Below are 18,496 nucleotides of genomic sequence, written 5' to 3'. Positions count from 1 at the left end.
TCGTAGAGGACAGACTGACAACATCCACCAGTGATGAGATTAGGACCATGGTTTTAATTATTTCAGATGAAAGAGTGTCAACAGCTTTTCCTGATGGCGGGACAAAAAATTCTCAAATCTTAACTAAGCCAATGCCAATGCCCGCTGTTCCTGAAGATGCATCTTTAGAGTCTATAATATTGGATAAAGAGATAAAAACATCTCCCGTTCCTGAATTTAAGACAATAGTTTCTCAAATCATGACCAAGGAAAGATCAATATCCTCTCCATCTGAAGATGGATCCACTCATTCTAAGATTTTGGATAAAGAAATGGCAATGACTGATTCTCCCGAAAATGGGACCACAGGTTCTAAAGTCTTGGCCAAAGAAATGGCAATGTCTAGCTCTCCCCAAAAATGGACCGCAGGTTTTAAAATCCTGGATAAAGTAAAACTGACAGCCTCGCCTAAAAAATATAGTGACATGGATTCTAAAATATTGGATGATGAAATGACAACATCCGTAGGTAATTCCATAGATAATGGAACACCAATGTTTCCTGAAATGGAGGATAAGACCACAGATTCTAAAACCTTCCGCAATGGAATGATAGCATCCTCCATTAGCAAAGGCAGTTCCACAGATTCTACAGTCTTGAATAAAGGAACAGTAGTGTACTCTGTTCCTTTCGATGGTTTTAACAATATTAAAATCTTGGATAAAGGATCTGCAGAGCATCAGGTCCCTGAGTATTGGATCATTGGGTCAAAAATATTGGATAAAGGAGTGGCAACATCTCCCATTAATAAGAATAGCCCTACTAATTCTAAAATCCTGGGTCAAGGAATGACAGCGTACCCTGTTCCTCAAGATGGATTTATCAATGATGAAGTCTTAGATAACAAGGTAACTAAAAGGTTAAGTGAATATAACATATTGGAAAGAGGATCGGCTACAACCTCTGTCACTGGAGATGAGACCGCAGATTCTAAAATTTTAAATAAAGGAGAATTGGCAATAGTTACAGTTCATGATGGTTCCTCATTTTCTAAATACGTGGAGAGAAGTCCCAAGTAAACCAATTAATCTTGAAGGATCAAAGAACAAAAATTCCAAACTTTTGCAGCATTTTGCTCCAAACTTTGTTTTGTGTAATTTGTGTAATTAATCCCGATAACCCAGATAATCTAGCATCAATATTAGGGTGGCACAGTGGCGCAATGGTAGAGTTGCTGCCTTACAGTGCCAGAGACCCAGGTTCGATCCTCACTACAGTTGCTGGCTGGACGGAGTTTGTACATTCTCCCTGTGACAGCGTAGGTTTTCCCTGAGTACTCTGGTTTCCTCCAACATTCCAAACACGGGCAGGTTTGTGGGTTTATTGGCTTCTGTAAATTGTCCCTAGTGTACAGGATAGAATTAGTGTATGGGTGATTGCTGGTCGGTATAAACTCTTTTACTGGTTCAGATTTAGGTAAAGAGAGAATATTGAAACACCCACTGTACCTGCAAAAGCTATGCCACAAGATCCAATACTACAAAAAGTGGAAATAGCAAGTTAATATCTTGCAAAGACCAGTGGCTATGAACATGTTAACATAAATACAGAAGTAAAGACCGGTACAGAAGAATCAATGACAACAGATTCAAAAGTTAAAAATGAGAAATGCCCATTGCTCCTGATAAACACAGGTAACAAATCTTAATGTAAATAAAAACAAAACCATGCTGCCTGTCAATTCTAAGAATTTGTATAGCTAAACAAGTGCACATTTATTTTTAACTATACAAAATCAAACAATGCAGAATAAATCTTAAATCCAGATTAGGTAAGTCTGTGCTTGTTAGTGGAAAAAAACATTTAAAACGAAGAGAACCTTGTAAATCAATTGTACACCTCAGAGGTTGAACTCAGTTCACTTTTAATAACATTATCCAAAATTCCCAAATAATATATTTTACAAATGATTCCTTCTGCTTCCAGTACAAATCTGTAAATGAGGCATGCTTGTGGCAGTAAAGTAAGTTCTCAAGTATTGAAGATACTCGAGTCAGAAAGTGCTGGTGGTTCTCTCAGTAGGATTAACAAGGCTGACACTCCCCACCCCTCCATCTCCAGAGAGGGCCCATTCAGTAATCTATGGCATTGCATGGCCAGAGAGCAGGAAAATACTGTCAGCAATGAGGGGTGTGCCATCTTAATGTGGTTTCAGCAGGAGAAACGCAAAGTATTTCTTCACCCCCACTCTTTCTTGCAATGGAATTTATTTTTGAAGTGGAGTGCCTTTCATTGAAAGGGCATGACTTCATCCTTCAACAACTCTGTTTGAAATAGGTTCATCTGACATGAAGTAACTCATAAAAGGTAAATCTGAATTATTCCACTACCATAATTATGCCCAGTTGAAAAACATCATTTTGGTCCAATCAATCATTGCGGCAATGCAATATAAATGCAGCTTGGTGCTACAGAACGTTACAGGTCGGGGAAACTGAAGCACCAAAAATACAACTCTCTCCTCCATTACAAAAACAAACTTAAATGTCTTTCATTTCATAGGTCACTGGCCCTGCTAAGAATGATAACATGGTAACCAAATCTCCATTACCATCAGTTGAACCAGAAAATCAAACAACTGAGAAAATGCAGTCATATGAAGGTAAGGTATACAATTTACTTGCTCTGAATTATCGTTAATATTGAGGGAATCTATGTCTGAACTAAGAACAGAAAAAAGTAATAATGCACACAACTCAATGATTGTTTCACATGAACAAATTAAGCTCCTGTAACCTAATGGGTAAGGGCATGTAACCAGTGGCGGACTGGGTCTAAAAATATTGGTTGCCAGGAGACAAAGGGGGCCCACTTCATCAGGGGCCCACTTGCCATCGGGCAAGCTGACACCGTGGCCAGTCCGCCACTGCATGTAACCCCTGCATCTTGATTTCAAACTGCTCCATGACAAGTTATGAAATTCAATTCAGTTAATATAATAATTTATGGAATAACATAAAAAAAAGGGTTGGAATGCTTTTATGGAAAGAGCCTCTTCATTAGCATGGTATAACAATCCTGCTGTAACTCACTGCATTTCTATGCCATGTGATGATGAATGTCACAAGCATAAATTTGCTAGTGAAGTGTATAACTAAATGTGAAATAACAAGTTTCAATAAATGTTAAATTATGAAATGTGGATGATTTTGTGTTTCTGAAAATCCAGTAATTATTCAAATTACCATTTTAGCCAGACTTAACGATCCCAATTTGTGTAACACGAAGCCTTCAGATGCTTCGACAACTCTACAGAATGGAACAACGTATATTTTTAGAGGTAAGATATGAAGGAAACTGTAGATTTAGGAAGTGCGTAAATGTCAAGCTTTGAATATTTGTCTTTATATCGAGAGAGGTTGGCATTTGCTGCCCCTGTCTGATTGTGATCAGTGTTTCATTTACAGTTTGGCCCTACCTCTGAGAATGAGCCAGAGCCTCAACTTTGGACAAATGTCCAATGTCACTCATGGTTAAAAATAGATGGTCTGATCTCAAGATAATTTAACACATGCAACATAATTTTACATTTTAAGCATGTCTCATATTTTTAACCCAAAATGAGTTATGTCCCTGTCCCACTTAGGAAACCTGAGCGGAAACCTCTGGAGACATTGTGCCCCACCCAAAGTTTCCGTGCGGTTCCCGGAGGTTTTTGTCAGTCTCCCTACCTGCTTCCATTACCTGCAACCACCTGCAACCTCCGGGAACTGCACAGAAACCTTGGGTGGGGCGCAAAGTCTCCAGTTGTTTCCGTTCAGGTTTCCTAAGTGGGACAGGGGCATTAATGTCAGTCAGAATGAGCATATCTGTTGAGCTGGAAATGTTACAACACATCCCCTGCCAGAATGAAAACGCATTAACCCGGGGGACTGGGTGGTGCTGCAGAATGTTTTCCAGCATAATACAGAATGAAGGCAATTGGAATCCTAATCCAACTGTTTTGGCAATAATGTAATGGCATTAAATGCTCACTGATGATCAGTCAGTCGCTGATCATTTGCCTGGTAATAATTACAAAGTATGTGCCACGGTCTGAAATATTCCAACATACCAGTTATCCTTTCATTCTGTCATAGCTATTCACTAAATGGCTTAATTGTATGTTTTTCAGGTAATTTGTTTTGGACAATAAGCCAGCAAGGACAAACATTAGGCCACCCTCGTAGCATCACCGATGTGTGGGGTATTCCATCCCCAATAGACACCGTCTTCACAAGGTGCAACTGCAAAGGACAAACATATTTTTTTAAGGTAAGGTTCTTTGCCCCTTTGCTTGGTCAATGGAATAACCACCTTGACACCAAAAGTGTTTGTAATTGCTGAAACATGAAATGGCGGTAGATTGAATACTTTCTCATGAAGTTACTCAAGAAAACAAATCAAGATTTTGTAAACCCCTTTCTTCCTGCTTTTATTTTATACATAGTGGGACAAATGTCCCACTATTCTTTTCATCATGGTACTGGAAATTATTTATTCAATTATCTTCTGAAAGTTGCTGTACATTGTGCTTGAAACACCGTCCCAGGCAATTCAATCCAAACTTTAGAGTACCACAGACAACCTGTTTACGATTTAAATTGATCCATACAACCAACTATAACATGGTTGCTCACCAGAAGTATAAATATCTGAATTGCAAGCGGATGAAAACAGCAGCCTAAACTTGTGAAAATGTGGATCTACAATACCTCCTTTGAATTAAGATCGCATCAGGGGAGGGAAATTGGGCTCCTGCATTTGCGATCTATAAATGAGTTAAGAGTGCTTCATTGTCAAATGTACCAACAAGAGAACAATCAAATTCTTACTCGCAGCAGCATAACAGGCCTGTAAATATGTAAGAGAGAACTGCAGATGCTGGTTTAAATCAAAGGTAGACACAAAATGCTGGAGTAACACAGTGGGTGAGGCAGCATCTCTGGAGAGAATGAATGGGCGACGTTTCGGGTCGAGACCCTTCTTCAGACTGATGTCAGGAGAGGGGGCTGGACAAAGACACCTGTAAATATGATACACATTGAAAATATATAAACAAAAGATAAATTAATTAATAATCCCAATAGTGTACTATTGCAGAAAAACTTTAGGTCCTTTGTGCTGCCAAAAGCAGTCCTTACTTCATAGTTGAGGTTAGTGTTGTGTAGTGTTCAAGAGCCTGATGGTTATTGGGAAGTAGCCATTCTTGAACCTGGTGGTCGGTTTTCATTCTCCTATACCGGCATCTTCCTGATGGTGGGAATGAAATGAGAGCATGGCCAGGGTGATGTTGCTCTTTGGTGATGCTGGCTGCCCATTAGATATCTGCAGTCACTATTGAGGCTAGCACAACGTGCCATTGAGGAAGGAGCTGGGTGAAGGAATTTAGGTTAAAATACAGAAAGAATACTCTTCCAGGATGATATTTTCAACTAATGAGCTGATTTTTTTTGACAACAAAACTGCTGATAATGGTGGTGAATTTATATTCGACATGCCCACAACGCAATAGAAATCATGAAATACAAACTAGCATAATCTGAAGTACATTATACTTGGCTATCTACAGATACTATTTAGCATGATTTCCCATGGGCTCAGCTCTCAGCTGATAATAGGAAGCATAGAGCAGTACTAAAAAAAAGTAGTGCATTGCAAAAACTATTGAGAAATTGAAGCAGAATTGCATTCATAAATACCACTCGATTACTGTGGCAGTACAATCAATTTTAGGTATTGTAAATACGGAGCAGTTTGATCTTCCTGCAATTTTCCTATTGTGCAGCAGGATGAATTGAAAAGTAACCAAGTGAAATGTGTTATCAATCAACACCTTGAATTTCCATTGTCTGCTGGGGTGTGAAGATTTGCTCATTGTCAATTTCTCCAGAAACATTTCTTGCTTCATTTGCAGGATCAAGACTACTGGCGATTTCAGAATGGGGCCATGGACAGCGGATATCCTCAGAAAATTGCAGCCGGATTTTCAGGCTTGAATGGGAAAATAACAGCTGCCCTGTCCGTGGCTGCATTTAACAACAGACCAGAAACTGTGTACTTCTTCAAGAGAGGTTACTTCCTTATCAGTTCTCTTGCAAATCTTTTCCATTCAATTTTTGCTACTTAATTGAAGTTACCAATCTGCAGGATAATATTTTGAGTATTTTACCATACACATCCAAAGTACACAATTTCTTTGCTAAGCTTCAGAGTGTATTAACAGGCAAGGACACCCACTTGTTCTAACAACCTGGGTTTGATGCTGTTCTGGGTGGAGTTTGCGTGGTCCCCACTTTAACTGGGTGTTTTACCCCTGCATACTTTGGCTTCCTTCCACAACTCAGAGCTGTCTGTGCTGGTCTGTTAATTTTCTATGGCAAATTGACCCGTGTTCCTAAATGGAACTAAAATTAAAAGGAAGTTGGTGAATATGTGAAGGAAATTTGAGGTGGGTTGGGAATGATTAGAAACATAGAAACATAGAAATTAGGTGCAGGAGTCGGCCATTCGGCCCTTCGAGCCTGCACCGCCATTCAATATGATCATGGCTGATCATCCAACTCAGTATCCCGTACCTGCCTTCTCTCCATACCCCCTGATCCCCTTAGCCACAAGGGTCACATCTAACTCCCTCTTAAATATAGTCAATGAACTGGCCTCAACTACCCTCTGTGGCAGAGAGTTCCAGAGATTCACCACTCTCTGCGTGAAAAAAGTTCTTCTCATCTCGGTTTTAAAGGATTTCCCCTTTATCCTTAAGCTGTGACCCCTTGTCCTAGACTTCCCTAACATCGGGAACAATCTTCCTGCATCTAGCCTGTCCAACCCCTTAAGAATTTTGTAAGTTTCTATAAGATCCCCTCTCAATCTTCTAAATTCTAGAGAGTATAAACCAAGTCTATCCAGTCTTTCTTCATTAGAACAATTAGAATGCTCTGCTGGGAGATGGATCCGATGGGCCAAATGGCCACCTGTCATAATCAACAAGTTTCCAGGAACACTATTTTTACAAAATAAATAATTACAAAAGCAGATGGCACAGTTGTTGCCTTACAACGCCAGACACTCTGGTTCGGTCTTGACTGCAAGTGCTGACTTTACCGAGTTTGCTCATGCTCCATGTGACTGCATGGGTTTTCTCAAGGCGCTCTGATTTCCTCCCACATGCCAAAGACATGCAGGTTTGGAGGTTAATTGGCTTCTGTAAATTGTCCCTAGTGTATAGGATAGAACTAGTGCATGGGTAATCGTTGGTCGATGCAGACTCTGTGGGCCGAAGGGCCTTCTTCCACGCTGTATCACTAAACCAAACTAATTCCAAATGCTCAGTCATGCAGTTACTAAAAATGTAGTAATTAATGAAAATGCATTGTATGTTACAGGTGGAGTATACCAGAAATATGTGTATCAAAAATCGGTCTCAACTTGCCCACAAGAACGCACTCAGAGCCATGCTTATCAGGTGGTACGGCACCGTAACAGGCGGCAAACATTGGTGGTTATACAAAAAACCAGGAAACAGCAAAATATAGGTACTGTTTTTAATATGTGCAAATTCAGTAGTCAAAGCAAGTGTTTTGAAGCCAATTTATAGAGCTCTAAGTTACACAACTTCCTAAATATTTTAATTTAATATCTGAATATTCAACAATCGATGATCCAGGGGTGTGTTTTGTGTCATTGACTAGATTAAGATTCATGGGGTTCTAGCATTCAGGAAAATTGAGATGCCAAAAAAACAAACTTTATTTGTTTAACTAAATGTGCTCTGCAAATACAACAGACTTTGTTCTGAACTCATCCTGATACAAGGCATCATCATATACAATCATTTTTAAATCATGATAACTATGCAACAAATCAGATTTTATACTTTGTAATACAACACTGGATAATTTTCCAGAAAGCACATGAGAATAATCATCTCTACTGCTATTTAGCCTACATAGTTACTTACTAATTATAGTGGCAGAATATTATATCGTTCAAGAGATCGCTCCCTCTAGCCACTCTGAGAAAACATGAGGTGAGCAAGGATCAGAAATTGGAAACTGGTTGTTATGATTGTATACCACAATGAGTTTCACAAAATGGGAAACTGAACTGGATCAGGAGCTATGGTCAGCTAAAAAAAGGAACAGTACTTCTCTTAAAGTCACAAATTGAAATACATTTACTTTTCACTAATTAACTCTTTTTCAGTTAAACTTTCTGTTGAGATGTCTATAAGAAATAATTGGACTGGGAATTCCCATGAGAATAACTTCAACCATTTCACTTCCAAACCCTAGAATTGCAGAAAAATATGAATACTATGTCCTCTCACATGGTAAGTTTCAGCTTGATTTGTACTTATCTAGCAATCAACAAGGTACTAAAAAAATAAGGAAAACAGAGGAATTGGTAAATTGCAAATGTTACATAGATGAGTTAGAAAGCAGATGAGAGATATGTTAATTTATTTCAAGTGATAGGGAGTATTTAGACAAGCATAACCAAAACTAGGTGAGATTTGTAAACAGATTACATCTGATTAATAGTCATATAGTATGGAAACGGGCCCTTCGGTCCAATTTGCCTATGCCAATCAGGGTGCTGCATCTACACTAGTCCCACCTGCCACGTTTCGCCCATATCCCTCTAAATCTTTCCTATCCATGTAAATGTCAAATGCCTTTGAAATGTTGTCGTACCTGGCTCAACTATCTCCTTCCCTGCTCATTTCATAAACCCACCAACCTGTGTGAAAAATTTGATCCTTAGATTCCAAGTAACTCTTTTTCCTCATCTTAAAACCTAGTGTGTCCTGTTGTTCTTGATTCCCTTACTCTGGATAAAACACTGTACAATCTATTCCTTCGTGATCTTATACACTTCTATAAGATCACCTCATTCTCCTGTGCGGCTTGGTGGCTGCCTTACAGCGCCGCGACTCGGGTGCTGTCTGTATGGAATTCATACGTTCTCCCCATGACCGCGTGGGTTTTCTCAGAGATCTCCGGTTTCCTCCCAAACGCCAAAGACGTACAGGTATATAGGTTAATTGGATTGGTATAATTGTAAATTGTCCCTTGTGTATGCAGGACAGTGTTAATGTGCGGGGATCACTGGTCGGTACGGACTCAGTGAGCTAAAGGGCCTGTTTCCGTGCTGTATCTCTAAACTAAACCCCTCTCTAGATCAGGCCCTCAAGTCCTGACAACATCCTCATAAATCTTCTCTGCACTCTTTCCGGCTTAACATCGTTCATATAGCAGGGTAACCAAAAATGATCACAATACTGCAACTGTGGCCTCACCAGTGCCCTGTAACATGAAATCCCAACTTCTATACTGACTGGTGAAGGCCAATGTGCCAAAAGCTTTCTTGTCCACCTTATCTACCTGTGACACCACTTGCAAGGAACAATGCACCTGTACTTCTAGATCCCTCTGCTCTGCAACTCCAGAGCCTTGCCATTTACTGTGAAAAAACTGCCCTTGTTAAACTTTCCAAAATGCAAGACCTCGCATTTATCTACTTTAAACTCCATTTACTATTCCCTCTATCCACTTGCCCAACTGACCAAGATCCTGCTGTAACCTATCTTTGCCATCTACAATACCACCCACTTTAATGTCATCTGCAAACTTACTAATCATGCCTTGTACATTTTTAAGAAGCCCAATTTGTTGCAAGAATGAGAGCAGAATTCATATTCCCATCTTCACCCATTGTAAAAGACGGTGAATTTTGGAATCCTTTTACCCAAGTTGTTGATGATTGAGCAATCAAAGTTTAAGATCAAAAGCAATATACTTTTTTTAAACATGGGTAGCAAAATGCATGGATACAACATTAAGGCTAGTGGAGTTCCAGTGCAAAGGATAAGGTCCTGTTCCTACAACAGTTCCAAATCAAATGTTTCAATATTGGTACAAGTGTTGTGTCGGGTCTTTGAAAGGAAATAACTCATAGCACCCAGTACAATTCCAAAAAAAAAAATTAGAAATATACAAATCAAACAGCATCCAGAAAGAAAAAGTTGAATTTTTAGGTCTATGTCTTTCACTAGAACCCAAAAGATTAACTAAATTTCTCACTCCACATATGCTGACCTGCAGAGTATTTATAGCATTTTGATTTCATTTCTGATTTCTAGCATCTTCTGAAAGTTGCCTTTTGATCACAGGTATAGTGTTGCTAATCTACTTGATCATGAATTAGATATTAGCTTTGCAATCGATTCCATGATCCTCTCAATAGTGATGTTGGGGGAGGATTGTTTCTTTAAAATAAAATCACATTGAGGTGCAAACTCTCGACTAAACCAAAACCCTCTTTTGTAATAGCAGTTTATGAACAGGTAACTCATTAACATGAAATAAAATTGTGTAACAGAGGTAATATAATTTATCTTCCCCCCAATGGTTGACATTAAAAAATGAGCTCTATAAAGATCTAATTTATAGTTTATTCATCTGTTGTCATTGTTGGACCTCAAGCTAAATTTCAATGTTACAACATTGCTTTAAGTTCCTCTCCTTTCCACTATGGTAGAAGGAAGCAACCCCTCAGTTTTGTTTTAAAACTAAATATTGCCTGTGTTCATCTTCATTTATTTCTGTCTATTTTAGAGAATTCCTACAAGGTTAATCCAGTGAACCTGCAAGCTACTTATATGAAAAGAAGTATAACAAAAGACTTGTATGAATGCCGTTAGCAAACGTTTGAAAAAAAAAAAAACAAGCTTCAACACAAAGTAAAAAGGAAATCATTTTATTTTTCAATTGAAAAAGATTGCAATTGAACAGGACCCCCCAAATGTCTGAAGTTCAAAAATTTGTTTTTATTGTAGCAAGGAGCCAAACCAATGACTACGGATCAATACGCTTCACATGGGTACATGCACTTCAACTATGATTTCCTCTGTTTATGCCTCTTCTTCCTCCCATTGAAAGGTTCATACCTGTAATGAGAAACATAACAACCTTATTTTATGACTAAGAACACTTGTTTTATAAATTGAATTGTCTCCTTGCTGTGTTACTACAATATAACATTATATAACTAAACACTGAAGCATAAATTATAAATGTAGTCCCTTTATTTTGTATTGAAGTTTGCACTGGGAAATATACTGCTCCCTGAAACACTGATCTGCAGAGCATGGTGGTACAGCAATTGGCACAACACCGTAAAGGTTTCTTCCCAATATCCTAAGGAAGTGCTGGTTACTGTAAAACCCCTCATATATTACATACACCAAGTAAATAGTGACATAGGAATCAAAAGGGGAATTGATGAGCAGGAGTAAAAATGGATTGCACGAGTACAAGTAAATGAGGGGTAATGAGACTCCTTGGACCGAACGCACTCCTTCTATACCATAATAGGCAAATACGTTCATTACTCAGCAGGAGTTTCTCAAATGGCTACCTGCACCTCTGAAAAGGTTAATCCATATGGTTAACCCACAATTCCGACCATGTTGTACCCATCAAATATTTCTGCTAAATCTGGACGACTTCATCCTACTGACACCACCCCAATCTTAGATTTTTCCCCCCTCCCCGAGCCAAGATTACAAAAAAAACTTCTCCCATGTAAAGTATTCCATTCCAGGTTGCACAATATAAATGTAGAGTTTCTTACCTCTTCGGCTAAGGAACTGTCGCCCTCCAACAGCAGTTCTCCCCATCTGTGGATAAAGTCGAACCCTTCTCAAAGGTTTGGGCCGTGAGATAGCAGCGTCTACCAAAAAAATTGCCATTAAAAACTGAGGTGCACAGGAATGGGTGCACAAGTTCAACAAACTTAAGTTAAAACACTTGGACACTAGTAGCTTCATGATCAATAAGGTTTTTACCTTTTTCGTTAAAGTAAAACTCACTTCCCAGGTAACCTTAAATAATTTGTACTGTAACAAAACAACTGAGGTAGCACTTTTGTCTGATGGCTTATTAGATGTAAAACAAAGATAAGCCTCAAAGATTTAAGCTGTAGGATGGTGTGAAAGTCCTTACATAAAATGCATGTCATGTTTAAAAAGAAAATCTCGACAAACTTCACATATGGTTTGCATTATATTCCATTGCAGAACTAACAATATTGCCCTTTCCCGTTTAAGTGGTCATTTCCTTGACTTGGAAGAGTTTAAAGGGTCATTTATTGTCACGTGTACCAATTAAGGTACAGTGAAACTCGATTTACCATACAGCCATACTAAAAAAAAAGCAACAAGACACACAACTACATAAAAGTCAACATAAACATCCACCACAGCAGATTCCCCACATTCCTCCATCTGCACAGTTCAATATGTTCATGCATCACCACAGCGCTTTCAAGTTACATACCAGCTGAACTGGAAGGAGGATCCTGGCTGGTGGATGGAATATCAGTTTCTTCAGATGGCTGTGCAGATTCTTCCTCTTGATGTCCTTCAATTTCCAACATAACATCTGAACCAAGACTGGGATGGGGGAAAAGGGGAAGAGTATATTTGGTTTACTACCTAACCATTGCATAGGGTGAAGCACTTTGCATACAAGCAACTATAAAAAATTGAAAATGAAACAAATAAACACAGAAAAATAGATGTTAAAAAAACACTAGAGCACATCATAATGCTTTGTTGCTGAACCACCAGAGATAATTGGAAAGATAGGTGGCTGATTTAAAACTATTTCTTTCCCCTTGAAAGAAAAAGGAATAGAAAACCAACAAGGAATATTATCAATCAGACGCACAACAGGTCACTGATCTGATGAATATAACTTGCTCAACCAAATTACAAAAATGTTTGGTTAAATGTACATGTAAATAAAACCAAGAAAGTACCTAAAAAAAAACATGAGATGATGCAGTTTGAAGCAGCTTAAACAAATTTTCACTTCAAGATGCTGCACTGAACACTTTAACTGTTCTGAGCCTCTGGCCCTGGAATTCTTATATGGAACAAAACTGATGTTCAGCTTCATGCTCAGCCCCTAGCACTAAATGTATACCACAACTCAGGTTACTTATTTAATACACAAATTGTTGCATTACATTGATGAACATGATTTTGCATTTTGTACATAACAGAGGTTATACTGAAGCATGGTGTCAAATAGGATGGAATCAAAGATTTGATGCTTCTTTGATTTGAGATGTACAGGCAGAGGGGAAATTTTTAAAGATCAGGGTAATTGAGACAAGATTCTGGTCCAGTTTGATGGTTAATCTGAAGATTGGTCAATAAGAGGATAGGTTTAAAATCCTCATTACATTCCGAGTACAACATACAGGATAAAGGCTCAGTTATGGAAAGTATTAGTCTGATCTTATAAAGGACTTTATACAGGATAGCATAAACATGTTACTGACCTAATAAAATAACAAATTCCTATACAATGATGGACTGGAATTATTTTTTATAGTCTCTCTGAGATATATTGCTTAAGGCAATGACGACATTTCCGCTTTTTTAATAGTCAACAGCATTTTGCTCTCCATGGAATATTAGTCCAATGGATATCGTGTGGTCGTTGGCACACAAAGCTGGAACATGTCTGATCAAGGCGACTTCATGGACTTTTGATGGTTTTCCATATATTCACAGTTAACATTCGACAATGCCCACAGTACACTGTAATTATGCAGTTATACAGCATGGGAACAGTTCATTTGGTCCAGCACATACTTGCCTAGAAGAGCGGACACCTATCGGGACTAATCCTATCTCCCTGTACTGGCCCCATACCCTTTAAGTTTAGGCAATTCAAGGGGTAATCCACACATGAAATGCTGTCAGTGTCTCTGCTTGTGACGTACTCACTGGGTGGAAGGAGGACCGCTCAAATCTCCTCGAAATTTCATATCCCCCACCCTAAATTGTCGTCATCTAGTTTTATTTAGCTTTGACATGGGGGAAACGACAGCTGATGCTGGAATCTGGAGCAACAAACAATCTGATGCAGATTTGCAGAAGGAAATGGGACTCCTAGTGCCAAGACAGTTTTGGAACCAATTTACCAACCTGCCCTGGAGTCCATGGGTGTTAACCTTCTGGACCAGTCTTTCATGTGGGACTCAAAGGCCTTACTGAAGCTCATGCAAACCACATCTACTGCCCTGCACTTAGCAATATTCAATCAGATTGGCCAGACAAGATCGGCCCTTGGCAAAGTCCTGCTGGCTAACACGGATATTTCAAGTTTTTCCAATTTATCAATAATCCCATCCGTTATTTTCCAATTAACTTCCTTACTATTGATGTTAGATCTGAGTCTGTAGGTTTTCCCTTTTTCTTCACATGGAAAAGGAACTACATTTGTTATCCTCCAGGCATCTGGTATCTCGTGAGTAAAACTTGCAGACAGGGCCCTGGCAATCTCTTCTATTTCCTCCCACACCTGCTTGAGATATATCTCCTCTGGCTCTTGGGATTTATCTACCTTTGAGACCACTAAGATATCAAGTACCACCTCTGTAGAAACTCACACTAGACATTTTTGCCTTCTCTTTTGTTGAATCCTCCAACTACAAAGTGAAACTATAGAAATGAAGTATATTTATGTGGGATCCCTTTGATATTTCCCAGCTCCAAGCGCAGATGGTCAATTCGTGTTTGATGTAGAGTCCATTTAAAACTTTCTCAATTAAATTGCTGAAAGCCACTTTCAAGCAAGATTTAATTTTCGGAAAAATAACAAAATGCAAGCATTTGTGAAAGTTAATGATTTAATTGGCCCTTTAAAAGAATTAAGCGCCAACATTGAACAGCAATTTCAATCTTACCCTTCTTGGTCTGCTCCTTCTATAAACACTTCATCACCATCATCACCACCTCCAGATTCAACAGTGCTGGTTAAATTACTTGTGGATGTTGCAATCATAGGGACAGATTGAGAGGCAGTCTCAGTTACATCTGCTTGTGGTCCCTCATTGAAAACAGTCACTGAAATTAAAAAAAGGAACGACGTGACAAACTGGGGCTAGAACTTCAAAATAAATGTGGCAACAAAGGTACATCATTAGTTGCCATATTTGAGAAAAATATAAATGCATTGATAGCAGGTCAAAGATTTATCTGAACAGACCTAGAATGGGTAGATTGCCAGTCAGACATCACGGGAACAGGACTTTTGATCTAACTCACGATAGAAAGGTAAGGAGACCTTGGATGATCAAAGATATTGTAACTTTGGTCAAAAAGGAAAAAAAAGGGTCAAGGTTCAAAAATATGAAATCCGACAGGGCCTTTGAGAAATATAAAAAAGTGGGAAGGAATTCACGGGAGCAATTAAAAGCTAAAAATGGGCCAAGATATGTCACTGTTAAATCAGATTAAAGAAAATCCTAAACTTTTTATATGCACATTACAAACAAGAATAACCAGGAGCAAGGTAGGACCGCTGAAGGATAAAGGAGGCAATTTGTGCTTTGAGTCAGGGATGTGAATGAGTTACTGAACAAGTACTTTGCATCTGAATAAACCAAAGAGAACAATGAGGACATGAAATCAGTGTGGAGAATACCAATATGCTAGGTCAGTTTAAGATCACAAAGAAGGTGGTGTTGGAGCTCTTGAAGAGCATTATGGGACTGTCCCACTGTATGAGCCCATTCAAGAGATCACCCGAGTTTAAAAAAAACAAAAAAAAATCATGGTAAGCACGTAGAATGTACGTAGCGGGTACGTCGGTGCTCGGGACGTCTCTTAGCGGCTCGTAACCCTAATGGCAGGTACATGGGAAATGCGGTAAGCTCGGGAAGACTCGTGAAGATTTTTCAACATGTTGAAAAATGTCCACGAGAGCCCCGAGCGGCCATTACCGTAAATCTCCGAGTTCGAATCAGAGCAAACTCGGGAGAACTCTTAAATTAACTCGTACAGTGGGACAGGGACATAAAGGTAGAAAAATACCAAGGACCCCAGGTTCTTGAGAGAGGCGAGATGGGAGATTGCAGGGACTTGACAAAGACCTTTGTATCCTCTATCTATTTCTATCTCTAGCCACACAAGGTCGTAGAGGACTGGACAACAGCCAATGTTGTTTTAAGGGAAGTAGAGGTAAATCACAGAATTATAGCCGGGTGAGCCTCACAATAGTGATAAGAGAACTATTGCAAAGGATTCTTCAGGATAGGATATACTTACATTTGAAAAATAATGGACATATTAGGGACAGTGACTATCTATACATGTCTGTAGCAGGTCATGTCTGACAAACTCAAGAATTTTCAGGGGGTGACAAAGCTGATCAACGAGGGCAGGGCAGTGGATGGTGTGTACATGGATTTCAGTAAGGCATTCGATAAAGTCCCTCGTGGTAGACTAAACCAGAAGTTTAAAATGCATGGGATTCAGTATCCATTTTTCCCATGCCATTTTGTATTGGCAGTTACTTACAATATCCTGACAATTTCATGGTTTAAAATATGCTGGGTATTAAAAATTCTTCATTTCAATTACATAAGGATTACCGTAAAAATAATTGCCTGAGGGAAAGTGCAAGGGTCATGAATAACTTGTGTCAAACATCAGCTGGGAGCAAATCTGTCCCAAAGCGTTTCCAGTTGCTGCTGCCACCAAGTAAGCCACATAGCTCAGAAACAGGACTTGTCTCAAGACGAGATCCAACATTATTAATGGACCAGCTATAATTAGATTACCATGTACAGCAACCTGAACAAGACAAATGTAATCATTATTATTATGCAGATCTTCCTTGTGGAGGTTAAAGAGGGAAAGTTAGATGGGTAAATTTGGCAATTTAAAGCTGAGAATTTATGTGTCTTCGAAATTCTTCTGCAAAAACCAAAAGCCCAAATTTGTGCACCACTGTCAGAAGCATTTAAAAGAAATTCATTATTTTAAGCTTCAATAGAAAAACACTAGAAGATGTTCAACAAACCCATACCTGGTGCATGAACTTGTAATGGTGTTGTAGGTACACTGCGGCCTCCAGACTCATCTTCATGCACAGCAGCAAGGTAAATGGGAGTCTCGTACATTCCTAGCCCTATAGAGCCACGGTGAAGATACTTATTAGCACAGATTAGTTCTTAAGAAAATCTTGAGAATAAGCAAATAACATACCATATTGTAATAATATAATTACAATATTATATACATTGAACCGTGGCGTTCAAGTTCATAATTCCCTGAAAGTGGCAACGCAGATAGATAAGATGAAGAAGTTTGGCATGTTTTCCTATTCAGGTCAGGGTACGGAATACAAAAGATGGGACATTATGTTGCAACTTTAAAAAACGCTGGCTAGACTGCTCTTGGAGGAATGTGCACAGTTGGTTGTGCTGGAGAGTGTGCTGAGGTTTGCCAGGACGTTGCCTTGATTGGAGGACTTTAGATATGGGGCATTGGATAGGCTGGGCTTGTTTTCAGTGAAGGAGGATGAGGTGTGACCTGATAGAGGTATATAAAATTATTAGAGGAATAAGTTAGTTAGAATCATTTTCGCATGTGAGGGGTGATCATAAAATAGATAGCACATGTTGAAAGCGAAAGGGTTTTTAATGGGAATTCTAGGGCTATGCTGTTGCTACAGACAGATTGGTTGATATCTCTGGAATTCACTGCCAGTGGAGATGGTGGGATTAGACACAATCACTAGATTTAAGAGACATTTGGACAGGACCTAAAATAGGAGCGGCAAAGGAGGATACGGTGGTTTGTTTAGATCAGCAAAAAGATTAGCATGTTCACGGTGGGACATAGCAAAACATCGTGTCAGCTTCGTATATAGGAACATTTCAGAACACTTTCTTTTGAAAAAGTATTTGAATCCAAGTAAATGCTTTATTGAAATGGAGATATCTTAGGTACTTTATTGAACTGGAGATATCTGAAGCTGATCATTAATCAACAGCACTACTCCTGTACTGGACAGGTTGTTACCGACCGCTCATACATTTGGGAACCAATTCTCAGGGTCAAGTTTGTGACATGATAAAAGTTCAGTTCTAATCAGCAAAAAAGGTGAAAGTATCAAAATGAAAGTAATTGATCAATAGAAAAAAAAATCCTAAATCTTCATAGTACTTCCCGATCTTTATGAAAAAGCTAGGTACTACAAATATTACGCAAATAAATTTGTGTTCGAAGTATTAATCTGTAAAAGCATCTGGAGCACTGTTACTGAAGTTCTGAATGGACTGAATAACATTGACCTGTCAAACCCACTCTGAATTGCCACTTGTGGTACAACCACACTCTCATTTACATTGCTTTAACTAGCCTTCCACACCCGATTGCAGCCATATGTTTTCATTTGAAATTGGGCCATAACGGTATGGTACTTGTGCCCCAATCATGATATTTACCAATGTCCCTGACAGAAGAAAAAGCTATGAGTTTAGTCAAAACACATGACTTTGTTTAACTGACATGTATAGCTACTTAAAATTTAACGCTGAATCCAAGTTAATAAAAATAAATAATAATAAAAATATCAAAATATAGCAAAAATTTATAAAAAAACAAGAT

General features: G+C 38.8%; 2 protein-coding genes across 4 annotated transcripts in view; one reads left to right on the top strand and one right to left on the bottom strand.

Moving 5' to 3' along the window:
* Positions 1-10,798, top strand: part of prg4b (proteoglycan 4b) — a 138,309-nt gene extending 127,511 nt beyond the window's left edge. The window contains exons 7-13 of the mRNA XM_055642163.1: positions 2,542-2,641; positions 3,233-3,319; positions 4,154-4,293; positions 5,936-6,092; positions 7,404-7,553; positions 8,224-8,350; positions 10,638-10,798. Coding sequence (XP_055498138.1) covers positions 2,542-2,641; positions 3,233-3,319; positions 4,154-4,293; positions 5,936-6,092; positions 7,404-7,553; positions 8,224-8,312 — 723 coding nt within the window. The 3' untranslated portion in view covers positions 8,313-8,350; positions 10,638-10,798. The remainder of the gene's footprint in view (positions 1-2,541; positions 2,642-3,232; positions 3,320-4,153; positions 4,294-5,935; positions 6,093-7,403; positions 7,554-8,223; positions 8,351-10,637) is intronic.
* The window catches only part of tprb (translocated promoter region b, nuclear basket protein), a 67,092-nt gene continuing 59,359 nt past the window's right edge, over positions 10,764-18,496 (bottom strand). For all 3 annotated transcript variants that reach the window (XM_055642157.1, XM_055642156.1, XM_055642155.1), the window contains 5 exons: positions 16,911-17,012; positions 14,785-14,944; positions 12,360-12,475; positions 11,656-11,754; positions 10,764-10,969 (listed from right to left, as the gene is read on the bottom strand). In XM_055642157.1, coding sequence (XP_055498132.1) covers positions 10,914-10,969; positions 11,656-11,754; positions 12,360-12,475; positions 14,785-14,944; positions 16,911-17,012 — 533 coding nt within the window. In that variant the 3' untranslated portion in view covers positions 10,764-10,913. The remainder of the gene's footprint in view (positions 10,970-11,655; positions 11,755-12,359; positions 12,476-14,784; positions 14,945-16,910; positions 17,013-18,496) is intronic.

This window comes from Leucoraja erinacea, chromosome 10, assembly GCF_028641065.1.
Source record: "Leucoraja erinacea ecotype New England chromosome 10, Leri_hhj_1, whole genome shotgun sequence".
Taxonomy (NCBI): domain Eukaryota; kingdom Metazoa; phylum Chordata; class Chondrichthyes; order Rajiformes; family Rajidae; genus Leucoraja; species Leucoraja erinaceus.
The sequence above is the reverse complement of the archived record's forward strand: the minus strand, read 5'-3'. Positions and strand labels throughout refer to the sequence as shown.